Genomic DNA, 26,703 nt, shown 5'->3' with positions numbered 1-26,703 from the left:
AAACCTATTATGTTAACAACATGCTATGGAGCAATATCAAAATCACATTGCAATTAGTTATTGTGGATTCAACAACTAAATTAATTACATGCAATGGACTAGTTAAATACCCACCCTAAAAAGATCTTCCATCTACGAATCGGAGAAATGCATTGTTTATCTACGGGAGGACACCGAGGTATCACAAAGACGTATAACAGAATAAAACACAAATATTGGGAAAATCTAAAGTCCGATGTTCAACGATACATACAACAATGTTTATAATGTCAGTTAAAAAAACTAGTTCGAAAACCACAACCTATGATAATCACCGATACACTAGGATCGTCTTTTGACAAGGTAGCCATAGATACGTAGGACCTTTACCTAAAACTGAAAGAGGTAACGAATATACTTTAACCCTGCAAGACCAGTTAACTAAATTTTGCATAGGAATACCTTTACCGGATCAGATATCAGAAAAAAATAGCAGAAGCCTTTGTCGACAGATTTATTTGCGTATTAGAAGCGCCCAAAGCTATATTAATCGATCAAGGGAGAAATTTTATTAATGAATTAATGAAGAAAATAGCAAAAATATTCAGAATTCCGTACAACTGCATTTCATCCTCAGTCAAATGGATCCCTAGAACGATCACACCATGCATTAGGAGAATACTTGAAACAATACGCAAATGAGTAGAAATAATGGGACAGATAGATCGGCTTAGCCATGTTTAATTACAACACTAGTGTCCATGAGGCTACGAAACATACTCCATATGAATTAGTGTTCGGTAAAATAGCAAGAGTACCGTCAAATGAGCTTTTAAACCCTGAACAAATTAGCTAATTATGATGATTAATAAATTTAGTTACACAACTCCATGTAATTCAAACAAATGCTCGTGAAAACGTCATAAAAGCTAAAGTTAAATAAAAAAACATTACGACAAGAAAATTAATCCACAAAAATTCAAGTCTATAGATCATGTATTTTTATTAAAGGGACCAAAACTCAAAAAATTTGGAGATCAATATACCGGACCTCATGAAGTTTAAACAAAAATAATGTTAAAATTAAAATAAAGAAAAATAGTCGCATTGTTCACCCTAATCGCTTGTGAATTTCTCACATTAAGGGGGGAAATCACAGTAAAAGTTTGAAAAAATCGAAAAAATTTTTTTTCGCTTATAAGGTGTTTTAGGGTCTTAAGAATAACATACCAAAAGATGGAGTGCCGCAAAAATTTCAGAATACCCAAATTTTCCATTCTGCGGCAACGCCTCTCAGGTATGCTCCGAGCGCCTTTTGTGATTCCGGTGCGCGCTGTAATTTATGAGTACGGGAGCAGGTATAATGGCAGTCGATGGAGAAGGAACTTCCCTCCGAAAAGTCTATAGTACTTAAGAATGCCTATAGGTATCACCATATGTAATATACATTCAAAGAACACGTATGTAACGTTAGTAAACCGAATGTCAATTGTTGAATGGAAATTGACAGGCAAACTGATCGACGAACTGTCAATATATTTCGGGTTAGCTATTCGTAGAAATTGCGAATCAGTCGAAAAAATGAAGACAGCTATATGGGCCACATTACTTCACAAAATATCTACGGATAATCATCCCCAACACGACGATTGCCCGACTGAAGAAAATTCATGGTGCTCGTGGCAAAGGGCGAAATCTTCTAACACTTTGGCTACCTATACGCACAAATCACTAATGTCTGATATAGTTTATGAAGCAATTAAGCCAGTTTACGAACAACTCACTACGGATGATCTTCTCACTCGCTGCATCGGGAGTTTCACTCAAAACAGCAATGAGAGCTTCAACTCGACAGTGTGGGCGATGGCTCCGAAAACTATGAATTCCGGCAAAATAATCATCGACATTGCTACGAACATCGCTTCGTGTGTTTTTAATGACGGATTAATATCAATTTTACATATAATCCAGGTCATGGGCATGAAAATTGGCCCAAAAAGTCACGAACTATGCATGGACTTGGAGAAACGCATACAGAAAGCGGAACGATCTTTGAGTGAGGGCGCAAAACAGGCCCGCATCGATCTGAAAACAATTCGAAAGGCCAAACAAGAGCAGGAGATAGATGAAGAAGGCCAATTGTATGGCGCAGGCATCGCAGATTAGAGGTATATAAAAATATTATATGATTTTACAATACTTAAAACGCGTTTTTCTCAAAACTACTTTTTTTAAACTGGGCGGACACATAACTCGAATAAATCTTTACCGATCGGTTTCAAATTTTGACAGTATATTCAGAATACCTTTCTCTATGGAAGTGCGTAAGGTTTTTTTATATTACATGGTTTTTTTTTATCAACAATTTTATGGCGTTTTTTTTTGTTAAATTTGCAAGTTTTCCTTAAAACGTGCACCATTTTGCGAAAAATTAATATATCGAAAAAATCCTACGTACTTCCATAGCTATTGATATATAGAACCTAAAAAACTCATTTTTTGTTCCAGGTCAAAAATTAAGAACTCTAGATGTCCGCCCATGGTCCCTCCTTCAAAAATAGGCGCCATCGGACAAGTGCGGCACAGCCGCCATTTTGTACCAAAAATGTATGAAAAAATTCTTATTTGTATTTCATTCATAATATTATAATGCTTATTTTACAAATTTTTGATTGATCATTTCATTGAGCCAAAAAAAATTCCCGAAAACAATTTACTTTTTCATGCTCTACTGTGATTTCCCCCTTTAAACCAGTTCATAATAATTAAACAAATCAAATCAGAATCCAAACATTTCAGATGATGGATTGCAGCATCAAAGAAATAACCGTCATAATTATATTAATATATGTGAACTCAAGGAACTTACGGAATAATAGGATACGACTGTGGCTCCGCAACAGCGAATTTAACTACATTATCATTATTAAACGTTGAAGAATGTGATATTCCCCCACAGAATGTAAATTCTAGCAAAATCTATATACAAGTACTTCAACTCAATGACTTTAAATCTGTGAAAGTAATACAATGTAAAATCGAAATAGATCGTACAGTAAAAAGATGTGGAATGTTTTCATATACGATGGACGTATATAAATCTCAAATATAGCCGATGTATCTCGAAATGCATGTCGATGCATGCATACCTACGGAAACTTCGAAATAGCCGGAACTCACATAACAGGTCTGTTATCTAATTAGACTGCATCATGTCCATTAGTTTTGGCCGGGCATGTTGACAATGACGGTGCCGGCAGTGCTTATTCTGATCCTTATGGAAATTGGGGAAATGTCATTGTATTATACAGCTTTAAAATTACTTTATAAAATTACATCACTGACGTTCAGATAAACACAAACCGTGTACACCTCAGGTCAGGAGTAACCTGTGAAATGAGTTCCACTCATTGCACTGGCATAGACAGAGGAGATACCTTTTAGGATCCCGCATCTGTCGATCATTATAGAGGTTCCGATTATGGCGTACTATACAATGGATACGCTAATAAAATACTTGATGCTACCAATGAGCGATCTCAAACGGTCTAACCACGATCAATAACCACGACTAATATGATTCTCTCTTTAACTAGCCTGGAACATATACCACCTGTGGACATATACTTACCAGAATCGAACATCCGAAATTAATAATTTTCGAAACGACGTTTAGTGCCGAAGTTTTTAAAAGCTCTGGCTTTATAGCAGTAACATCGATATCTTCACATACGTAAATTCAAAATTCGTATACGTAGAAAGACACGTTCGCATTCAAATTAATCAACTATACAGAAATATATTATTGCAACAATGTCAACTTGAATATGATGCAGAATATATTATCCATAGCCGCTGGATTGCCTGACGTTTTCGCGTATCATTTTATAAAGGGACCTGGCTATATGGCACTTTTGGCAGGAGAAGTAATTCACATAGTGAAATGTGTACCAGTCGAAGTAAAATTAGCTCGAACCACAGAATGTTATGAGCAGTAATACGAGGAAATGAGACATATTTTCTGATCCCACAAATGCATGTATTAACACGTCACGGAACTCAGATTACCTGTAATTCTTTTGCACCTACCATGTACCTTTTGAGAGACTCATGGTATAAAATTATGCCTAAACCAGTGGAGACATTACCACCCACCATTATGAAGCCTTCAACTAAACCGTCATGGAAATACATCAGTCCAGGAGCACTAGGGACCAATGGAATATATTCACAAAGCGATCTGGAAAAACTCAAGGATCACATAATGTTCCCCGCAGAACGACCTGCAATCCTCAATACCATGGCAAGATGCATATTAGGGCGCTCAACTGTAATAAATGGAGGATCACTTTCTAATCTCATAGACGAAGCATCGATAGAAGGAATCGCTATCTCCGCTTGGGAAAAATTTTGAAATAAATTTTTAATCTTTGGCAATATCAGTGCTGGATTAATCAGGATATTCCTAATTGTTAGACTTATCAAACTACTGTTAAACACATTCGTACGTGGATACGCGCTACACACTGTGTGTAGCGGTTGGTCGGTGTACTAACTGAGAGCCGTATGGGATTCACTTACTCAACTTTTATTACATTTAGGAAGGAATAAAACTAGATGTAAATCCTAGCGCTCCAGATCTCGAATTACAATAGCATAACGAAACTGAGACTAAATTAGAACCTATTTATCCTCTCCTTCCCCTGAGGGAAGAATTCACCTATACTCTTAAATTGAAGGATTGAGCAATAAAAGGGTAATCCGTCACGATTTACAATTTTCTTTTCCTTTCTTAATATATATAAAATAAATAAATAAATAAATAAATAAATTCATATATACATACATATACATGTGTTCGATTAGATCAACGTCCGATCCCACCTCGTCGCGGACCTTGAGTCCCTTCATCGCCAAGCAAAGGGTGCTGAGAGTCGGAGATCGCCTAAAGCACGCAATTCTCTCTTCGGACGAGCGGAATTCGATAATCATTCCGTCGCACTCACACCTCGCACGCCTCTTGATATTATCGTGTTACCGCTGAGCACTCCATGGAGGGGTGCAATTGACTCTAGGCCTGTTGCGACTGCGGTACTGGATCCCTCGAGGGAGAGCCACAACAAAATACTGGCTGCATCGGTGCGTCACTTGTACTAGATGGAGAAGGATCACGCCACAGCCGCCGATGGGCAACCTCCCTCAAGGACGCGTAACTCCTGCACGTCCATTCCTCAGGACCGGTATCGACTACGCCGGACCGATACTCATTCGCACGAGCCGAGGACGCGGACACCGGTCCCACGAGGCTTTCATTGCAATCTCTGTTCTAAGGCGACGCACCTTGAGGTTGTGACCGACTACACGACGGACGCATTCCTGACCGCGCTTCGTCGATTCACATCAAGGAGAGGATTGTGCTCGGATATCTACTCCGATTGTGGCACAAACTTCATTGGCGCCGACTGACAGATACGAGAGCTTTTTCGCACATCTTCCGCCAATGGCAGTCGCATCGCGAATGCTGCTGTCACAGAAGGAATCCGGTGGCATTTCAAGCCACCTTCCGCACCTCACTTCGGAGGCCTCTGGGAAGCAGCAGTAAAATTGACGAAGTGCCACCTTCGAAGAGTAATCGGCGACGCCACGCTCACCTATGAGGAGATAAGCACTCTCCTAACTCAGGTAGAGGTCTGCCTGAATTTTTCTTGGTCATTGCTGGCGTTATCCAACGATCCCGACAATCTCTCAGCGCTTACTCCAGGATACCTGCTCATCGGAGCTCCGCTCTTAGCCATTCCAAAACCGTCGCTCGCAGAGAAGGCAACGAGCTCCCTCTCTTGTTGGTAACACCTTCAAGGAATGCGTGATCATTTTTGGGAAAGGTGATCGCGGGAGTATCTGCATTCCTTGACCTCACGCCCGAAGTGATGCAAGGTGAGCGCCGCGTCTCAGATTGGCTCATTGTGCCTTATACTTTCAGAGACATCACCGCCGAGTAAATGGCCTCTAGCTCGCATCACCAAGCTGCACCCAGGAGAGGACGAGGTGATCCGAGTGGCAACGGTTGGCACAGCATCTTCCGAGCTCATCCGACCTCTGGTCAAATTGGTAATGCTGCCTGGACCTGCTGCCTCGACCATTCTACACGCAGACTCGCAAGAGCAGTAAAATCGCACATTGTATTAAACCGCGCGATCTTCTTCAATGTACTCGCGTCAGTTAAAGCGTGTGTAATCGCAGTAATGTTCGCGTTGATTTTATTTATCCTTCGCAATCTTCGATGATGCGAATTTTCCAATTTTTTGAAAATGACATGTTTATCGCTTGATGTAATGTACTATACACTATTACATTTTCGCCGTTTCGTTTCGAAATTATTCTGATTCGCAACCATTGCGCAACCAACGCCTTGTAATCGCGATTGCCCGCTAATTCCCTTTGATTGATGTCATAGCTAAATTACATGACCGCGTCTGCATCATTATATTTCTTGAATACTTTCTTGTTAGTTCAAACTCAGAGCGTATCCGATCATGTGCACGCACAGGCTTCCACGACACCGTGCGCGGGACGTGCACACATCATCAGCCTGCGCCACCTAAAACGCCGCGATCTCCCAAGCAATAAACAGAACTCGCGACATTTGTACGCTTGAAGAGCGTGATCATTAATTTCGTCACTGCGTGACAAGGCGGGATGTTCGAGATACAGCTAACACGGACAGTTTTTGCAGATTTGGCGTACGTGCGACATGCGGATCGGAAACTTCTAGAAGGATTCCAAGCGTCCTTAGAGGTTTCGAAAACATAAACTTGCCCATTACCTCGTCAATAAAGTCGAAAAACAATAAGCTAAGCCGCACGTCGCACGTACGCAGATTTCAACCGCTATAACGGCGAACCAACTCAGATCGGTCGCAGCGCACGCGCGATCGCATGACGCAAAACGCGTAATATGCGCACATCCCAATCAAGAATCTAGATTTAGCGGGCGCGCATAGCAATAGCGTACCGCTTGGCCATCGCGCTCGAAATTGCTAATCGCCGCCCGAAACAGAGGGTCATCTCAAAATTTTTAATTTTGCGAGAATCTCATAGGCAAATACAAAGGGAAGTCTTTGTTCTTAAAAGAGCACAAAAGGCAAAACCGAGAAGCAATGACTCTTTTCTTTTCTTCGCTGTACTCGGTTAGAGTCAACACTTCGCTACCAGTGCAATCGCTTAGGAGACGCTCCGCTGCCAGAAAACCGCCGCGTTCGATTCGCAATCGAGAATTCGCGTTAATCGAAATTCAACCGTCTCATTCAAAATTTTCTTGCTATCGCTCTCGCTCGAACTCGCTCTCGAACAACATGGATAAATAAGATAGCATACTGTTCGAGATAGCCGAAACAGATAGTTTTTTGCAGATTCGGTGTACATGTGACATGCGGCTCGGAAGCTTCTAGAAGAATTCCAAGCATTTTTAGAGGTTTCCAAAACACAAACTTGGCTTCACCTCGTCAATAAAGTCGAAAAACATAAGCTAAACCGCATACAGTACGTACACAAATTTCAACCGCTAAAACGGTAAGCTAACTCAGATCAGTCGCAGCGCACGCGCGCTCGCGTGACACGAAACGCGTAACATACTGACACCCCAATCAGGATTCCTGATTTCCCGGCGGGCGCGCATGGCAATAGCGTACCGTCCATCGCGTTCGAAAATTGCAAATCGCTGCCCGAAACAGGAGGTCACCTCAAAATTTTCAATTTTACGAGAATCTCATAGGTGATTGTAATAGGAAGCCTTTGTTCTTTAAAGAGGATAAAAGGCAAAGTCGAGCAGCAATGCTCTCTCTTCGCTGTTCTCGGTCAGAGTCAACGCTTCGCTACAAGTGCAATCGCCTGGGAGATGCTCCGTCGTCAGAAAACCGCTGCGTTCGATTCGTGATCGAGAATTCGCGTAAGTCGAGCTTCAGCTAAAACGTCGTCTCGTTCGAATTTTTTCCTGCTGTTGCTCTCGCTTTGACTCGTTCTCGAACATTGCTGGTCCTCGAGCCGGATTCGCCTTCGCCGAATTTATTGCTCGTTCGGGAGTACTATCGCGTTCAGTGCGTGTCAGATCTAAAAGAACAAAGAGAGAACGTAAGTAAGTGAAATCATGAGTGATTAAATAAATACTGCTCAGAGTGACATCCACGGTCACATAGCCAGATCAGTAGCCAATTTAAAGAAGATAGGAATGGCGAACATCACTTTCCACGCCGTCGAAACCCGCTCAGCGCTTCTCGATCAACTGTGGACGAAGTTCGAAAAACACACGAGTTTATTCGAGCACATTACAAGGAAGTCTTCGATCAAAGTGAATTCAGTACGTCTCAATTCGCCGATTCCACTGAAATTACTTACGTGCAGCAGCAAGGCCTGCTGAACGATTACTGGACAAAGCTCAAGGCTGAGAAATCAAATACAGCTCCTCCGAATGAATTGGGAACCGATTTTTCTACCAAATCGGCGCTGCCGCGTTTAAAAATCCGATCATTTTCGGGCGCGTTTGAAGACTGGCCATCGTTTCGAGACATATTCTTGTCCATCGTCGGTAATAATCCATCTATCTCAAACGTAGAGAAGTTTCATCACTTAAAGCATTGTTTAGAAAGCATTGATACGTCCGTTAGCCATAACCGGAGATAATTATTCTCGTACGTTGTTGTGCAAGCATTACGAGAACAAAAAAGAGTTGTCGCGCTCCAATTTTTGCACGTCTACCGCAGTGCAGAAAATGAAAAGCGATACCGTCGAGGAACTTAGTCGCATTTACAATGCCGCGATCAGTGCCGTGAACGGTCAAGAAAATATAGAAAAACCAATTAATTCGCATGGCTTCGACTTTTTCAATCACTTCGTCATCGAGCTCTTCGATCCGAAAACTCGCCTCGAGTGGGAATCTCACACGAGCGATTCCACGGACTGGATCACGACACCTTGCTGGACTTCATCACCAAGCGAACTCTGACCCTCAAAGACGCAAAATCAAGGACCACTAAGGTCTTCGGAGATCCACCGCGAATCGCGAAATCGCACGTCGCTAAACGTGTAGTCGACGCTGCCGGTTGCGTTCTGTGTAAAGGTCGACATAATGTAATGATGTGCGAACAATTTAAGTCGAAATCCGCATCCGAATAAAAGTTCGTCGAAATACATTGGTTATGTTACAATTGTGTCAGTTCGCATCGCGAAGTGCCAGTCAATGAAGACGTGCTTTTCGTATAAATCGCACGCTCTTACATGAAGTCATACGTCACTGTGAAACCCGCCGACGTAAGCATGCTGACCACTGTGCGCCAAGACAATGAGTGCAAGGCCATTCTGCTCGCTACCGCGAGAATTACTGTCGATCGCCACGGGGATCCATATCCGGTTAGAGTCTTAATCGATCAAGGATCGGAAGTGTCCTTGATCTCCGAGGCGCTAATCCAGCGCTTACGCCGCGATCTCGCGCGGCAATCTCAATTTTCGATATCAGCGGCTCACCCTCGGATTTCTGTCACGGGAAAGTGTCTCTCAATCTCACCTCCAGAATCAATGGAGCTCGAGTTACCGCTGTTGCTTTCATCCTGCCACGTCTTTCACTGCATCAAGGAGCAGCTAAGACATGTAAGACTACATAGCCTCACATTGAAGGTCTCCAGCTGGCTGATCCGCAATTCTCGGCCGCCGATCCCATCGAGCTGTTACTCGGAAGTGTCCTCTATCATTCTACAAGAGGGCCTTCGAAAAGGCGATCCGGATACTCCCGTCTGCGCATTCTGCTCGGATGGATTCTTTCAGAAGGCTGCGGCGAGAATCTCTCAGTGACTCCACACCGTTCCTTCCAGTGCACCGCCGATCACGAGCTGACCGCTCTCGTGCAACGTTTTTGGGAGCAAGAAAAGGAACCTTCTGCCTCAGTGTCCATCACACCAGACGAGCAATGATAACGAGGAAATCTTTGCTCGAACTCACAGGCACATCACTACAAGAAGGTACATCGTGCCACTGCCATTTGCCGCGCCGCCAGCAGCACTCGGTGACATCTGCCAATCAACTGAACGACTGCTCACTGCCATGGTGCGAACGTGACGTTCGATTCGGATTCCTGTACTATGCCTTTCTAAAAGAATACGAAGAACTGAATCACATGGAGTTAGTGTCAAGATCATCGGACTCACAAGCAAGATGCTACCTACCTCACCACGGTGTGCTCCGAGAATCGAGCGCGTCGACCAAACTCAGGATAGTATTCAACGGATCTCAGAGTACAAGATCTGGTAAGTCACTAAACACGCAGTTGTTAGTCAGCGCTAACCTGTTGCCATCGCTTGCCGATGTACTGATCCGGTGGCGGTGGCATCGATACGCGATCGAATGACGGACATTGAAAAAATGTACTGCCAAATTCTTGTGGCGCCCGAGGACAGGGATTATCAACGCATTCTCTGACGTCATTCAGTCAGCGATCCGGTTCGCGAGTATCGATTAAACACAGTGACATACGGTCTGTGCGCGCCATTTCTCGCCATCCGCACACTTCGTCAGCTCGCCGACGACGAAAATGCGAGATTTCCACGAGGTTCCGCCGTACTGAGACACGACTGCTACGTCGACGACGTCGTGACCGGAGCACACACTAAAGACGAGGCAATCGCGATGCAATCCGAGCTCCGTCAGCTATGCATGGCAGGCAGATTCCCACTGAAAAAATGGACCGCCAATCATCCTGAAATTCTCGTCGGCATTCCTGCGGATCACTGTCTCGCGGATTCGTGGTCGTGGGAACACGAGAGTCACGCAAGGCTGGGCTTGCAGTGGCACCCGATCGACGACACCTTCACATTTTCAATTCGAAGCTGCACCGTTGAAAATTTCAGAGGAAAGTTGTCTCGGAGACCGTGTGTTTATTTGATCCGCTCGGATGGTTGACAGTGATCCGCAAAAATCTTGCTTCAATCAGCGTAGTTGCAGAAGCTGGATTGGGACGCCCCGCTCCCTCAAGCAGACGCCTGCCATTGGAGTCGTTTCCTGGAGGAACTCCGAAAGCTTGAACAGCTTCGAATCAATGCTGGTTGAACAAGGACGCGAGAGTGGAGTTGCACGGATTCGCCGACGCGTCCGAACGAGGGTACGCAGCCGTGGTGTACTTTCGTATCACCCGCGCCAACAGTGTCAACGTTATCTCGTTAGTGGCAAAGAGCAAGATCGCTCCGATCAAGCCGATGTCCTTTCTGCGATTGAAAGGCGTCGCCGTCTTGCTCACAAAATTAATAACACACACACACGTACTGTTTTAAGCCTGTCCACAGCTCCAGTCATTCTCTGATCCGACTCCAAGGTCACTCTATACTGGATTCAGAGTCACGCCTCTCGATGGAAGACTTACGTGGCCAATCGCGTGCCCATGATACAAGAGGCACTTCCAGAAGGACAATTGCGTCCCAGAAAGGACAACCCGACTACGCCTCTCGGGGGATAACACCAGGAGAGCTTATGGATCATCCACTTTGGTGAGGCCCCTTTTGGCTGCTCAAGAATAACTCCACTTGGCCTAACGCACAACAAGCTCCACCGGAGGAATTGCTCGAGCAACGTATCCACTCTCGCACTGTAATGTCAATGGTTGTTACGGAACCGGAGCTCCTCCTCCGATACTCCTCATTTCATCGGCTCTTAAGGGTCACAACATGGTGCCTAGATTGGCTGCGCCCAAAAAGGATGCCAAGGAGGATGCCAAGAAGGAAGTCCGGAGTCGACCTTGACACGCGACGAGCTCGACGCCGCACTTGAACGATGGATCCGAGCAGTTCAGGCACTGCATTATGCACATGAGGTCACTGTCGCAGAGGTTCAGCGCCCAATGTTACTTCGCAGCCAATTGCGGACCTTAAGTTCCTTCATCAACGAACAAGGAATGCTGAGAGTCGGAAGTCGCCTGAAACACAGTTCTCTCTCCGGAAGAGTGGCATCCGATGATCATTCAACCGCACTTATACCTCGCACGTTTCTTGATATCATCATGTCACCGCCGAACACTTCATGGAGGAGTGCAGTTGAACCTGTTGGATTCCTCGAAGACGAGCTGACAAAGTACTGGTTGCATCGATGCGTCACTTGTACCAGATGGAGAGGAGTCACGCCATAGCTGCCAATGGGTAACCTTCCTTAAGGACGCGTAACTCCTGTACGTCCATTCCTCAGAACCGGCATTGATGCCAGGCCGATACTCATTCGCAGGAGGCGGGCACCAGTCCCACAAGGCCTTCATTGCAATCTTTGTGTGTCTATGTTCTAAAGTGACGCATCTTGAGGTCGTTTCCAATTACACGACGGACGCATTCCTGGCCGCACTTCGTCGATTCACATCAAGGAGAGGACTGTGTTCGGATATCTACTTCGATTGTGGCACAAACTTCATTGGCGCCGACCGACAGATACGAGAGCTTTTTCGCACATCTTCCGCCAATGGCAGTCGCATCGCGAATGCTGCTGTCACAGAAGGAATCCGGTGGCATTTCAAGCCACCTTCCGCACCTCACTTCGGAGGCCTCTGGGAAGCAGCAGTAAAATCGACGAATACTAATACTAATACCTTCGAAGAGTAATCGGTGACGCCACGCTCACCTACGAGGAGCACTCTCCTAGCTCAGATAGAGGTCTGTCTGAATTCTCGGTCTTTGCTGGTGTTATTTGACGATCCTAACGACCTCTCTGCGCTTACTCCAGGGCTCTGCTCATCGGAGCCACACTGCTAGCCATTCCAGAACCGTCGCTCACAGAGAAGGCAACAAGCTCTCTCTCTCTCTCTCTCGTTGCCATCTACAAAGAATGCGTCATCATTTTTGGGAAAAGTGGTCACGCGAGTACCTACATTCTTTGACTTCACACTCGAAGTGGAGCAAGGAAACACTGCGCCTTAGATTGACTCATTGTGGCTCATACTTTCAAAGATATCACCACCAAGCAAATGGCCTCTAACGCACATTATAAAACTGCACCCAGGAAAGGACGATGTGACCCGAGTAGTAACTATTCGTACAGCCTCTTCCGAGCTCATCCGATCTAGTCAAATTGGTAATGCTACCTTGACCTCGACCACTCTACACGCAGACTCGCAAGAGCAGTAAAACCGCACATTGTATTAAACCGCGCGATCTTCTTCAATGTACTCGCGTCAGTCAAAGTGTAATTGCAATAATGTTCGCATTGATCTTATTTACTTCTCGCAATTTTCAATGATACGAATTTTTCAATTTCTTGGTAATAACATATTTACCGCAATACTTAATGCAATGTACTATACACTGTTACATCTTCGACATGTAGTTTCGAAATTATTCTGATTACGTTCGCAAACATTGCGCAATTAATGCTTTGTAATCACGATTATCCGCTAATTCCTTTTAATAGATGTCATAGCTAGATTACATGACCGTATCTGCGTCATTATATTTCTTAAATACTTTCTTATTAGTTTAAACTCAAAGCGTCTCTGATCATGTACAAGCAACAGGCTTCCGCGACATCGTGCGCTGCACGCGCAAACAGCCTGCGCCACCTGAAATGCCGCGATCTCCCAAGTAATTAACCGAACTCGCGACATCTGTACGCTTGTCAAGCGTGAGCGTTAATTTCGTCAATGCGTGACAAAGCGGGCAGGATGTTCGAGATATAATCGAAATAGTTTTTTGCAGATTCGGTGTACGTGCGACATACGGATCGGAAGCTTCTAGAAGAATTCCAAGCGTTTTTAGAGGTTCCCAAAACACAAACTTGGCCATCACCTCGTTAATAAAGTCGAAAAACATAAGCTAAGCCGCATGTACACAAATTTCAATCGCTAAAACGGCAAGCTAACTCAGATCGGTCGCAACGCATGACGCGAAACGCGTAACATACTGACACCCCAATCAGGATTCCTGATTTGGCGAGCGCGCATAGCAATAGCGCTTGGCCATCGCGCTCGAAAATTGCCAATCGCTGCCCGAAGCAGGGGGTCACCTCAAATTTTTCAATTTTGCGAGAATCTCATCTCTCCCAGGCGATTGTAAAAAGAAGCCTTTGTTCTTCAAAGAGGATAAAAGGCAAAATCGAGCAGCAATGCTCTTTCTTCGTTGTTCTCGGTCAGAGTCAATGCTTCGCTACAAGTGCAATCGCCTGGGAGACGCTCCGCCGCCAGAAAACCGCCGCGTTCAATTCGTGATCGAGAATTCGCGTAAGTCGAGCTTCAGCTAAAACGCCGTCTCGCTCGAATTTTTTCTCGCTGTCGCTCTCGCTTTGACTCGCTCTCGAACATATACATATATATATATATATATATATATATATATATATATATATATAATAAAGGTTTTATATACGTATATATAAAAATATGCACATATACAGGGTGCGGTGCCAAAATCCGGACAAATTATACATTTTTTTCTAAACATGTTTTATTGCTACAATGAAAAGGTTTATAAAATTTGTTTACCTCCATTGTTTGTAAGGCCATAAAGAACATATTCACTCAATATATCCCCCGCTTGCTTGAATGACCGCCTCCATTTTCGGTCTGAAGCGTGCGCAGGCACGCTTTAATGCGTCACGGTCCATATCGGTGAATGCCGCTTCAATAGCGGCTCTCAATGATGCGACGTTTGGATGTCTGGACTTGTTCGTGACCCTTTCAACCACGCCCCATACGAAGTAGAAGTCCAAAGGATTCAAATCTGGGCTGTTGGGAGGCCAGAATTCTTTCGACCAGAACATGTCGACGTTGTCCGACAACCAATTTTGCACCAAATGACTTGTGTGGGCGGGCGCACCGTCCTGCTGGAAAACATATGGCTTTCCATACTTTGCGAAGACATCATACACAGTCGATCTCGAATATCCGAAGAACCGAATGATTTCTATCGCCGAGCGCCCGGCGCGAATACTTTCGATAATCGCGGCTCTTCGGTTATACTCCGCACTTGGTTTCAACATTGCGACTTTATGAGTGACTTATTGCGAGTTTCGAGATTATGATGGTTTAGTACATGCGTCAAGCTATTTGAATGCCAATCGCGACATCTACCAATGGTATTGAACGGAGGGAATTTCAATTTGAAATTTGTCCGGATTTTGGCACCGCACCCTGTACATATATATATTAATAAGGAAAATTCAGGGGTATAATAATAATAATAATAATAATAATAAAATTTTTATTTTTAGAATCACTATTCTGGGAAAGACTAACAAAAGATTTATATAGCTGATTCTTGCAGTAAGATTAATTAAGAACAATATCTTTCCTTTATTCTTAGGCAAATTCTCCTGCTTTCCTCTTCTTTCTTAAAAGAATTTTTCTTTGTATGCAAAGTCACCTGATCGTCTATCACAGTATATAATTTGCCAGTGCACTATCACCATCTCCAGATCACTAGATCGTATAAAGATCTTTGTACTCCAATTAAATGGAAAAATTCAGTTGACAGTTTCGATATTTGAGCGAAACCCCGTGTTACGTCACTGAAGGTACACTGGATCTGCTAAAGCATCTCGATAAAAATCTACGACCATTGCTACGCAGAAATCTCAAATAAAGGATGCTACATGGCCCTTGCCTCGTCCATGCAGAGTCTGTGGACGACTGCAAAAACTGTTCGACCTGCGGTAAAACGATAATAAATGTCAAGCCGCGGAGGAATGAGTGTCGAAGCCGCATTAAAAGATTTTGGCACACCTACAAGACACTTTAGACTGGAGATGGAGAATACCTTTGATCATTGCACGGGTCGATGCAGTAAACCTTTTTTTTGGAGGTTGGCGACTTTCAGGTATTCATTCTTTTAAATATTCCAACATTCATTTGCCAATACTAAAGGAAAAGAAAAAAAAGAAAAAATAATATACATTTAACATTAAAATATAGACATATATGTATACAAATTTTCCAGCAAAAATTGGCAAATCTTAGCGTTAAGTAGATTATATGCGTAAGAGTATCCTTCAATGAGCACCTAAGTTTACTTTAGTTGCATTATTGTAAGTAAACTTTAGTTGCATTATTGTAAGTAGATTTTATTGTAAGTAGACATAACAAGGAACACGAAAGAATTCCGAAAAGAACACTATCTTTCTTTCCTGCTTCTTAATGACATGAGTACAAACTTAAGAACAGATATCAAAATGCTAATCCTCTTTATAATACGCGTATATGTATACCAGGATATCGATATTTATTTGTAAAATGCAAGGACGAAAGAACTAAAGAGGCGAATTTTAGAAATGTCCTATTTTTTCCTGCTTCTCTAATAAACCAAAGGACGTACATATAAGAAATAACACTTAAATATATATCAGACCCATGTAGACAAACCCATTAAGTTGTTAAAAGAAAAGAATCGATACTTTTTTTTTCTCTCTCTCTCTATCTCTCTCTTCTCCTTTTTGCAAATGTTGCGTTTTCACACCCCAATATTTATGTCTAAAGCTAGGGGTGTTATGTCCTACAGACGCCACGATTCTTTTCTTCGGTTCCACGTCGTGACTATGGTTAGCGTCTGCGAGACTCGAGCGGAGCCTTCTGATAACGGTCTGACAGAACTGAAAAGAGGGACAGGCTCCGCGAAAACTCGTAAATCAATCCGGAAGGAATAATAACCTTAATGCAGACCCGAAAAGAGACAAAATTGTCAAAAAACATTATAAATGCATCGAAGTCATGCAATAGTAAAAATCTAAGTTTTGTCGTCCCAGACTGACCAACAATTTCATCTTAGGAAAACAGGCGCCACGTCGTGCTTAAAAAAATCATAAAACGCATGGGATAACTTCCCACAGTAGCATTATTTAAGATCAGACTCGCGACTGACAATGGTTGCCCCGCACGCAAAAAAAACTAATTGTGCACGGTAACCATCTGTTTACCTAGCCATATTTTCCGCGAGAAAATAACAGAATTCGTTATTCATCTACAGCAATCGGTTCTTTAAAAAAAAACATAAATCACTTCTTTTCTTCTCGAAACTTCTCTAGCGATGTACTTTAGATTAACAACGATAGGATGCTATAAAAATCGTAAATCTCGCGTGACATTGTAACTAACTTTTGAATCCTAGACAAAGGGCACAACACCCTTTTTTCGGGGTATAAATAGAGGTCCCGCGAAAGCGCAGAGCGTCAGTACGGAATTCTAAACTACCCGGTTCACGTCGGTGAAGTTCGCGATCCAAACTATTGTTGCGGTCAGTACAAAACTTGAAATCACCCGATTTACGTCAGTGAAGTTCGCGATCTAAATTATTGTTGCGAGCAGTGCGGAAATCTCATCCGCGCTAATCACGCCAGTTCTCGGTTTCATACGAGTGCGAAATTGTGGGCAAATCGTCACCGGAATCATCAGGCATACGCCACTGCGACTGCCCTTTTAGCGCTCTCCGCTGACAACAGATCTCCTCGGTTACCAACCGGAAGCTACCCGATATCTTGTGGACAGCCAGCTAACAGTAAGTCGCCATTCCTTCCGGTTCATCTCCTCGTCTCCTAGCATGGAAACACATTTATATACATTTATGCGCGTTTCCGATGAAACATACACATATTTTATTTTAATCTTTCGAATTGTAGTGCGTACTAGTACATCTATTAAAAAACGGGGACAAACTCCTTACGTCCAGAGCAGTAGGCGGAACCGCCTCCTTGGCTAAGCCACAATCGCGTCGCCACAACCGACCGACGACCAATCTCGCGAGGTCTCTTACCAATATTAGAACAGATACAACTCTTAGATCTCACCTCTCCTCCTGTCATCGATCCTGCTATTTGAGAAATCCTAAATTATTCCCCTCCTCCTTTCGAGGAACGATTTCCTTTCCCTCCTCCTCTTGAGAGACAATTCTCTTCCTCCTTCTCTCGAAGAAGGATTTCTTCTTCTTCCTTTCTTTGATCAGCTCCCAACTCTTCCTTTTCAATCGAATTCCGAGCCGATCGATTGAGATATTCAGACTATATTCGTCCCCCTCCAACGAAGGGGATAGAATAGTCACAGTTTACATCCCAGGAAACCCCATCCCTTATTCTTTACAAGCACCTCATCCCGATGTGCTCTTGCACTACTTTCCTCGCTTCCAATACCCATTAACCCTTTCCTCTTCTCTCTCACAAACACACACACACACACACACACACACACACACACACACACACACACATACACACATACACGCGCGCGCGCACACACGCACGCACACACGCCTCCATAATGTATATGAACAAATTTCTTATTCTTATGTAAAAAAAAGGGGGTTTATTATGTGTAAAAATTTTTAATATTTCTTCTTTTTATTATTAATAAATGTAACTTATATATATAGTATATTTTCCTAGCTGTCTTTTATTGAAATCACCTCTCGCATTCACTTCCCTCTAATACCTGAGATCGCACGAGGTCCCGGGTCAAAAGGATTAAGTTCCTTGACCCAAAAAGTAGGACCGATGTTCGCACTGTCCATCGGAACAGGTGTCATAGCGTCCCTTCGGATGTTGATCCGATATTCCGGGACTGAAAAGATGCGTACGACTCACAGGTGTTCGCCTCTGCGCGTATACCTGTGAGATTGAGTCTAACCGTCCTTCCATACCCTCTCCATTCTCCCTCATTGTCTCCATGACCAAATTTCCAAGGGTTTGGACGTAACAATATCATTAAAGCATTTTGAACATCTTCGCCGGATATCAAAAAGATATCTTTTAGATATCTTCAAATTCGATATAAGGTGTCTTAAAGATATCTTTAACATATCTATTTCCGGATCTATAAAAGACATCTATAAATGCATAAGATATCTTTTAGATGTCTAAAAGATGTCTTTTCGTAAAAAATGAAGGATATCTGATGACATGGCAAGAAATCTTTTAGAAATATAAAAGATATCTTTTTGTCTAATTTTTTGTGTAACTACTTAAACTCGTATATAAATTTTTATGATAAATAATTGAATACATTTAGTAAATGCAACATAAATTAAAATATGCATATATACGATATTTATATCTAATTTATATATTATATTTGTTAGATATATCCGATAAAAATTTTATATATACGTATTTCAGATTAGTTTTGAAATTACCTGTCAAAAGAGCCAATATATATACCTAATTATTATATGCGATATAGGCAAATACATCTGGTAATATCATATAGATTTGACGATTGAAAAATTTTAATTAAAGAATTAAAGGCTGTGATAAAAATCTGCAATTTCGATCTCGAGCTCCATCGATGTGGCCACTATCGGAAAATGGAAACAATGAAAAACCGCGATGCACGAGCTCGCGATTAATAAAGTTCCGTGTAATTCAAATTAATCGTTTATATACTTTCGCGTACTTTTATCGGCTCACGTATAAAATATACTGTTCTTATGTCTGGAATACATATAAATTTTAATTCTTTATATAATATATAATATATATTATATATATTATATACAGGGTTGGCCATATTCGACGGAAAGATGTTTTTTTTTTCAATCATGGGAAAAAAACACATTTTTTGCTGTTCATTTTAAAAATCATTTAATAGGGTTCAAGGAGATTTGTGTACATCATTTTTTGAATATGATATCTCTTAAATGACCGCCTTGAGCCTGCATGGCGAGTAGTGCCCGTTTTGCAGCGTTTTCCATCGTTTTGACCAATGTTTCGGCCTATATGGCGGCTATTTCCTGTCGGATGTTGGCCTTAAGTTCGTCTAGGGTCCTTGGTTTGTTGACATAAACCTTTGATTTCAAATAGCCCCACAAAAAGAAGTCTGGAGCCGTTAAATCTGGTGAACGCGGTGGCCATTCAAAATCACCATTTTTTGACATCAAACGTCCAGGGAACAATTGTTTCAAGAAATTGATAGTGACTCGAGCTGTGTGGTGGAGCGCTATCTTGTTGAAACCAGAAGTGCTCCATACCATTATCACGAACAATTGGCATCAAAAAATCACTTACCATATCACGATAACGCTCCTGATTGACGGTAACCGTTTCGCCAGCTTCATCTTCGAAAAAGAACGGGCTAATGATCATATCAGCACAAACACCGCACCAAACAGTCACTTTCTGGGCATAAAGAGGTACCTCGTTAATGATTTGAGGATTTTCAGTACCATAGAACCGACAATTTTGTTCGTTTACGGTTCCGGTTAACGTGAAATGAGCTTCATCGCTCATGATGATTTTTTGCCAAAAATTTTCGTCAGTTTCAACCATTTCGATTACTCTTTGGGCCCATTCCAATCGACGTGGCTTATCGACAGGTAACAGTTTTTGCATCAGTTGAACTTTATATGGGAACAAATGCAAATCATGATGCAATATGCGACGTAAAGTGGTTCATTTTATGCCCAACTGCTTAGATCGACGTGTTTGAGATGTTGTTGGAGACCTCTGAACACTGGCCTGTACGAGTGCGATATTATCATCCGATCGCCTTGGTCGCATTTTATTTGGACGCTTGAGATTAGTAAGTGCCTCACCAGTTGAAAATCTTTCATACAGACGATACAATGTGTTCGCGGAAGGCGCACTTTTCACTTTATTTATTTTTCTCCATGCACGTTGAGTTTTAACAATTGACTTGTTTTGTTGAATGTAAATTTCAACAATCTGAGAGCGTTCGCGTGGCGTGTACTGCTCCATGGCAAAAATTTCCTTCGACTGACACTTCAAACGCGCTACGTCGTTACTCGATCTAACATCTCTGTCAAAAGTTACAGTGTTGCCAGATCTTTCCGTCGAATATGGTCAACCCTGTATATATATATATATATATATATATATATATATATATATGTGTCTATATATTGTATTACATATATATTTTGTAACAGACATATATATTAAAGATATTTAAATGATCTCTCTTAAAAGATGTCTGTTTTAAGACATTTCTAAAAGATATCTGGAGACACTGGTAATGTCTCGGCGCCAAGCTACGCGCAGCGATACTACCGTGGCTACTTTATGCGAACCGGCGAATTGCGCTAGATCGAGATTATCAGATCTCAATAAGGGTTGAACCGATCAAGTTCTAGTGTGCTCAATCGATTGCAATCGCTCGGGATATACAATGAAAGTGTTTTTATTTTTTCTCTATGTGTTCTACGAGCGGAGATATTGCGACGCAAAATACGAATCTGAAACTTTTATTAAGAAAAAATTAAGGAACATCGTGGTTGTCGCCGCTACAGAGTGGGGATAATGTCCTTTTGGAATTTTTGGCGCAAGAGGCAAATGTAGCGCTAGCAATGCATCACATCACACATTATCAGCGAGCGTTGTCAGCGCTGCGACTGTCTGGCGACTGCCAGGTTCTGCACATTTTACACATTCTACACTCTGCAAAGATTATAAGTTCAAGTTATTGTTATTACGGTCACGTGATCGCAGAGAAATTGAATAAATGCGATTGTGGCTAAAACTAAATTATACAATATATAATTGTTTGAGATCGTTAATTCGGGAAAAGCAAGAATTCTTTCAGTCGACCGACAGTAATTGTCATTGAACGCACGCATAAAGTGAGCTCGTGAGCTCGTTTCATCTCGAGCATGATCTTAATCCTCGTTAAAATCATCGATTTGGCATTCTGTTCTTTTTAAAACAATTCGATACACGCAAACAAGCTCCGGCAACGGACAATCGAAAGTTCTAGAACAATTCAATTGTCGCACGCGAGCGCCGCGCTCCGACGAATACGTCACGCGCTGTCACCAATCCCACGTACGGATTTTCTGTCGCGCATGACTGTTACGTTGAACGTCGTTAGAAAAGAATCCAAAGCGCCAATCAATTTTGTACAACTAATGCCACGTAATAATTACGATTGTGGCAAAATTTTATTGGATTTTTCCCAAGAAGAAAGCCCAGGCCGAAAGCAATAAATGCTTCGATCTCGCCGTCCTCTGCTTAGAGTCCTTACTTCTTAAAGTTCTTAGACTTCTCAGAGTTCTTAGAGTCATAGTCTCGCTACTATATCGCTTCGTCAAACCGCCGTGCTAACCGCTTAGTGAAAACCGCTATAAAACGAATCTTTTCGAGAAGTGCCGAGAAAATCGCCGAGATTTTCCATCACCGCGATTCCAAATACAATTTGGAAAAGGTGACCGCATTTAATATTCTGTTAATCTAATATTTAATTAATTATATTTTCTGAATTTGTAACTGAGCATATTAAAGAAAATTCTTTTGTTAAATTACAAAGAAACGGAGTTCTCTTTTCTGTCGTGTATCATATCAATCGTGTACCGTTTTCTCACTCGAATCTTTCCGCGCGGTGCATTCCCGCACATTTTCTGGTCCTTCGAGCCGGATACTCGCCGGCATCCGCAGTGTCGAGTGCATCGCGCCCAGTGCGCGCATTATCAAGAAAAGCAGAGAGAGAAGAATTCGCAAGTGAAATCATGAGTGACGAAATAGCCGCCTTGCTGACCGCCCAGAGTGACATCCACGGTCGCATGGCCAGGTCAGTGACCAATTTAAGGAAAATGGGGATAGCCAACATCACCCTCCGCGCTGTCGAAATCCTCGACGCTTCTCGACCAGCTATGGACGAAATTTGAAAGGCAACACGAGCTTATTCGCACATTACAAGGAAGCTTTCGATCAGAGTGAGTACAATACGTCTTAATTTGCCGATTCCGCCGAAATCACGTACGTGCAGCAGCAAAGTCTGCTGGACGATTACCGGACGAAACTCATGGCGAAGGAACCGAGTTCAGCTTCCAAAACAGAAGGTAATGTGTCTTCCGGAAAACCGTCGCTGCCTCGCCTCAAGATTAGTTCTTTCTCTGGCGCATTCGAAGACTGGTCTACATTCCGAGACCTCTTCCAATCCATTGTCGGAAACAATTCATCAATCTCAGCAATCGAGGAATTTCATTACCTGAAAACTTATCTGGAGGGTCCTGCTGAGGAACTGATTCGACCGTTAGCAATGACCGAAGACAACTATCCACGCGCATGGGAACTGCTGAGCGAGCAGTACGAAAATAAGAGAGAGTTATCACGCTCCAATTTCTCCAAGTTTACCGCTGTGGCTAAGATGAAGAACGAAACTGAGGAGGAGCTCAACCGCATCTTCAACGCCGTGACCAAGGTAGTCAACGGCCAGGAGAGCATTGACAGGCCTATCGACTCTCATGGCTTCGATCTACTAAATCATCTTGTCGTCGAGCTCTTCGATCCAAGAACTCGCCTGGAGTGGGAGTCACTCTCAAGTGCCTCGAGCGACATGCCCACTCATAAAGAGCTGATGAACTTCATAAACAAAAGGGCACGTACTCTCAAAGCCGCCAAACCAAAATCGCTCAAGGTCTCCGACAACCCGTCGCGATCTGCCAAGTCGCATCACGTCAAGAAATACACCGAATCTTCACAATGCGTCCTCTGCAAGGGTAAGCACCACATGATGGTGTGTGAAGAATTCAAGAAGAAATCCGCTGTCGACCGCAAGGCCGTCGCCGAAACTCACAAGCTGTGCTTCAACTGCCTCGGCTCTCATACATTCGCGAAGTGCCAGTCGAGGAGGACGTGTGCCACGTGCAAGTCTCGTCACCACTCAATGTTACACGACGCGTACGTTTCGCCGAAACCTCAAGAGGTCAGCTCACTGTCGGCAGTGCGCCGCAACAACGACCACAAGGCTATTTTACTCGCAACTGCGCGAGTTTCCATCGCTGATCGACACGGCAATCGACATACCACACGCGTGCTCATCGACCAAGGTTCGAAAATTTTTTTGATTTCCGAGACCCTGGTCCAGTGCCTACGCTTGCCACGCTCTCGATCCGCAATCGAAGTCATCGGCATCAGCGGCAAAAGCTCCGGGCCCAGCAGGGGAAAGGTGACGCTCAAGGTGACCTCGTTAACCACAGGGACCGACTTCACCGTCGGAGCCTTTATTCTGCCACGTCTTTCGCTTTAACAAGGCTCTCACGCAAGGATCAGAATGGAGTGGCCACACTTAAAGGGGCTCCAATTGGCTGATCCGGACTACGCAGCAAACGACTCTATTGAGCTACTTTTTGGAGCGGAAGTATGCTCGATCATTCTCCAGGATGGTCCCGTAAGGGAGGCCCCCAAGCGCTTATCGCTCAAAAAACACTGCTCGGCTGGATCTTATCAGGAGGTTGCGACCAAGTAACCAACTCAGCACAGCGCCACTCGCTTCAGTGCACCGCAGATCATGAGCTAGTCGAACTTGTGCACCGCTCAACCGCCGATCACGCCGATGGTCAACTCGCCGATGACGACGGATCGCGCTTTCCTCGAGGCGCAGATGCGTTACGACACGACTGCTACGTCGACGATGTCGTAATCGGAGCGCATAACAAAGCAGATGCTATCGCTCTCCAAGTGCTCTGCATGGCGGGCGGGTCCTCTCTCCGAAAGTGAGCCGCCAACTGTCAGGAACTTCTTCGCGACATTCCGCCCGAGTACTGCCTCACCAGAGACTCGCGGTCGTGGGAACAAGAGAACCACTCAACGCTGGGATTGCGCCGGTATCCAACCAGGGACGAAGTCGCCTTCTCTGTTCCTCCTCGCACCGTCGTCGCGTTTACCAAGAGAAGTCTGCTGTCGGAGACCGCTCGACTCTTCGACCCGCTCGGATGGCTGGCTCCAGTAACCATTCAAGCAAAAATTCTAATTCAATCGGCCTGGCTGCAACAGCTAGATTGGGATGCACCATTGCCGTCAACCATCACTGGAAAGTGGAAGCGGCTCTGGGAAGAACTTCCACTGCTTGAGAAGCTCAGAGTCGGCCGCTGGCTCGGCACCGGCGACACGAGCTCTCAGCTTGAATTACACGGCTTCGCAGACGCGTCCGAAAGAGGTTACGCCGCTGTGGTGTACCTCCGCATCACCGCAAACAACCAAACAAAGATTATAACTCGATTATTGACAGCCAAAAGCAAGGTCGCGCCGATCAAACTTGTTTCTCTCCCGCGACTCGAACTCTGCGCCGCCGTCTTACTTTCAAGTGTACTCGTGTACACGCGCTCTGTGCTAAACTTAGCTGCAACGCCAGTGATCTTGTGGTCAGACTCCAAGGTCACGCTCCACTGGATTCGAGGTCACGCCTCTCGCTGGAAAACTTACGTGGCCAACAGAGTATCACGAATCCAGCAGCAACTTCCGGAGGCTCAATGGCGTCACGTCCCGGGCAAGGACAACCCTGCCGACTGTGCCTCCCGGGGACTGACACCACGCGAGCTCTTCAGCCATCCCTTGTGGTGGACGAGTCCCGCATGGTTATGCGGGAATCCGACGCAATGGCCAAGTATCGATCTGGAGCCCATCGAGGACGTACCGGAGCAACGGGCCACCACACTCGCAGCAGTCATCAGGAGCAACCACGAGCCGGAAGAACTCCTCAGGTTCTCGTCATTACACCAGTTGCAGAGAATGACTTCCTGGTGCTTACGTTGGCGTTACCGCAGTCGCTCAGTGAGATCTGTGGACAATCAGCTCCACGGGTCAGCGCTTCTCCCAGCCGAACTCGACGCAGCACTCCTTCAATGGATTCGCGTAGTGCAGTCACGGCATTATCAGGAGGAGAGGAGAGCTATCGAAAACAAACACGATCTTGCGAGATCCAGCCATCTGCGAACCCTCAGCCCGTACATGGACGAACACGGAGTCCTGCGAGTCGGAGGACGCCTCAAGCACGCAGCGCTGTCTTTCGACGAGCGCCATCCTATCATCGTGCCTCCAAGGTCATGGCTCACTCGCCTGCTGGTGGAAGCCTACCATCGCCGTACTCTCCACGGAGGAGTTCAGATGACCCTGGGATTGCTTCGCCTCCGGTTCTGAATTCCACAAGGCCGAGCGGTGGTCAAGCGATGGCTGCATCAATGCGTGACATGCACTCGGTGGAGGGCTGCCACTCCGCAACCGAAAATGGGAAATCTTCCTCCAGGAAGAGTGACTCCTGCACGACCATTTCTTCACGTGGGCATCGACTACGCCGGGCCTATCTTCATCAGGACGAGCAAAGGGCGTGGGCACAGCGCTCACAAAGCGTTCATCGCGGTTTTCATTTGTTTTAGCTCCAAGGCCGTTCACCTCGAGGCTGTTTCAGCTTACACCACCGACGCCTTTCTGGCTGCTCTCCACATCTCGCCGAGGACTTTGCAGAGAACATCCAGGTGGGAATCCGAGCACGCCTTAGCATGTTGATTAATCATGCGTTTGTAGGAGTTTTCTCCATTAAACTAGCTTAACAAAGTTAGTTTTTATAAATATACATATGTAGTACATGCAGACATCGGCGGAATCTGCAAAAGAAATAAATTTGTGCAACAGAAAACGACGGAATCGGAGGAATGAAGCCACGACCAATCATGAGTATTCCGCCATTTCTGCATTGCGCCAATTCCGCACCATAGAACCGTACCCTGAGACTATCAATTATGATCAAAGTTAGCCTATGATTGATGCTAAAAAGTTCGTTTCTTTCTAGCGTTGGCGCGTCACGATTAAGCTTGATCGGCGTTGATGAAACCGACCTTTAAAAACACAAATTCACTGCTAATGCAAAAAATTTATGTGTTTAAAACAATGGATTTTTGTTTTTAAAGCAGTGAATTTATGTTTTTAAAGAAATGAATTTGTAAAGTAGTGATTAAGCAGTGAATGTATTTTTAAAGCAGTGAATTTGTATAAAGCAGAACGTACACAT

At 44.1% G+C, this 26,703-nt stretch overlaps 2 protein-coding genes and 1 pseudogene across 2 annotated transcripts; all 3 read left to right on the top strand.

Moving 5' to 3' along the window:
* Positions 1-1,243: 1,243 nt before the first annotated feature.
* Positions 1,244-2,644, top strand: LOC147909533 (uncharacterized). Its single transcript, XM_087406995.1, has 2 exons — positions 1,244-2,147; positions 2,488-2,644. The coding sequence occupies exon 1, from the start codon at positions 1,396-1,398 to the stop codon at positions 2,143-2,145; it is 750 nt and encodes a 249-aa protein (XP_087263121.1). The 5' UTR covers positions 1,244-1,395; the 3' UTR covers positions 2,146-2,147; positions 2,488-2,644.
* A 911-nt stretch (positions 2,645-3,555) lies between these two features.
* On the top strand, positions 3,556-9,832 carry LOC147909532 (uncharacterized; annotated as a pseudogene).
* A 12,887-nt stretch (positions 9,833-22,719) lies between these two features.
* On the top strand, positions 22,720-23,946 carry LOC147909531 (uncharacterized). The gene has a single exon (XM_087406816.1). It carries the CDS (start codon positions 22,720-22,722, stop codon positions 23,944-23,946), a length of 1,227 nt encoding a protein of 408 aa, XP_087262942.1.
* Positions 23,947-26,703: the final 2,757 nt, after the last annotated feature.

The sequence above is a fragment of the Acromyrmex echinatior genome, chromosome 6 (genome assembly GCF_024713525.1).
Source record: "Acromyrmex echinatior isolate Ae372 chromosome 6, ASM2471352v2, whole genome shotgun sequence".
Taxonomy (NCBI): Eukaryota; Metazoa; Arthropoda; class Insecta; order Hymenoptera; family Formicidae; genus Acromyrmex; species Acromyrmex echinatior.
The sequence above is the reverse complement of the archived record's forward strand: the minus strand, read 5'-3'. Positions and strand labels throughout refer to the sequence as shown.

Coding starts and splice junctions, on each gene's coding strand:
- LOC147909533 (XM_087406995.1), top strand. CDS start 1,396: ATGCCTATAGGTATCACCATATGTAATATACATTCAAAGAACACGTAT.
- LOC147909531 (XM_087406816.1), top strand. CDS start 22,720: ATGGCGAAGGAACCGAGTTCAGCTTCCAAAACAGAAGGTAATGTGTCT.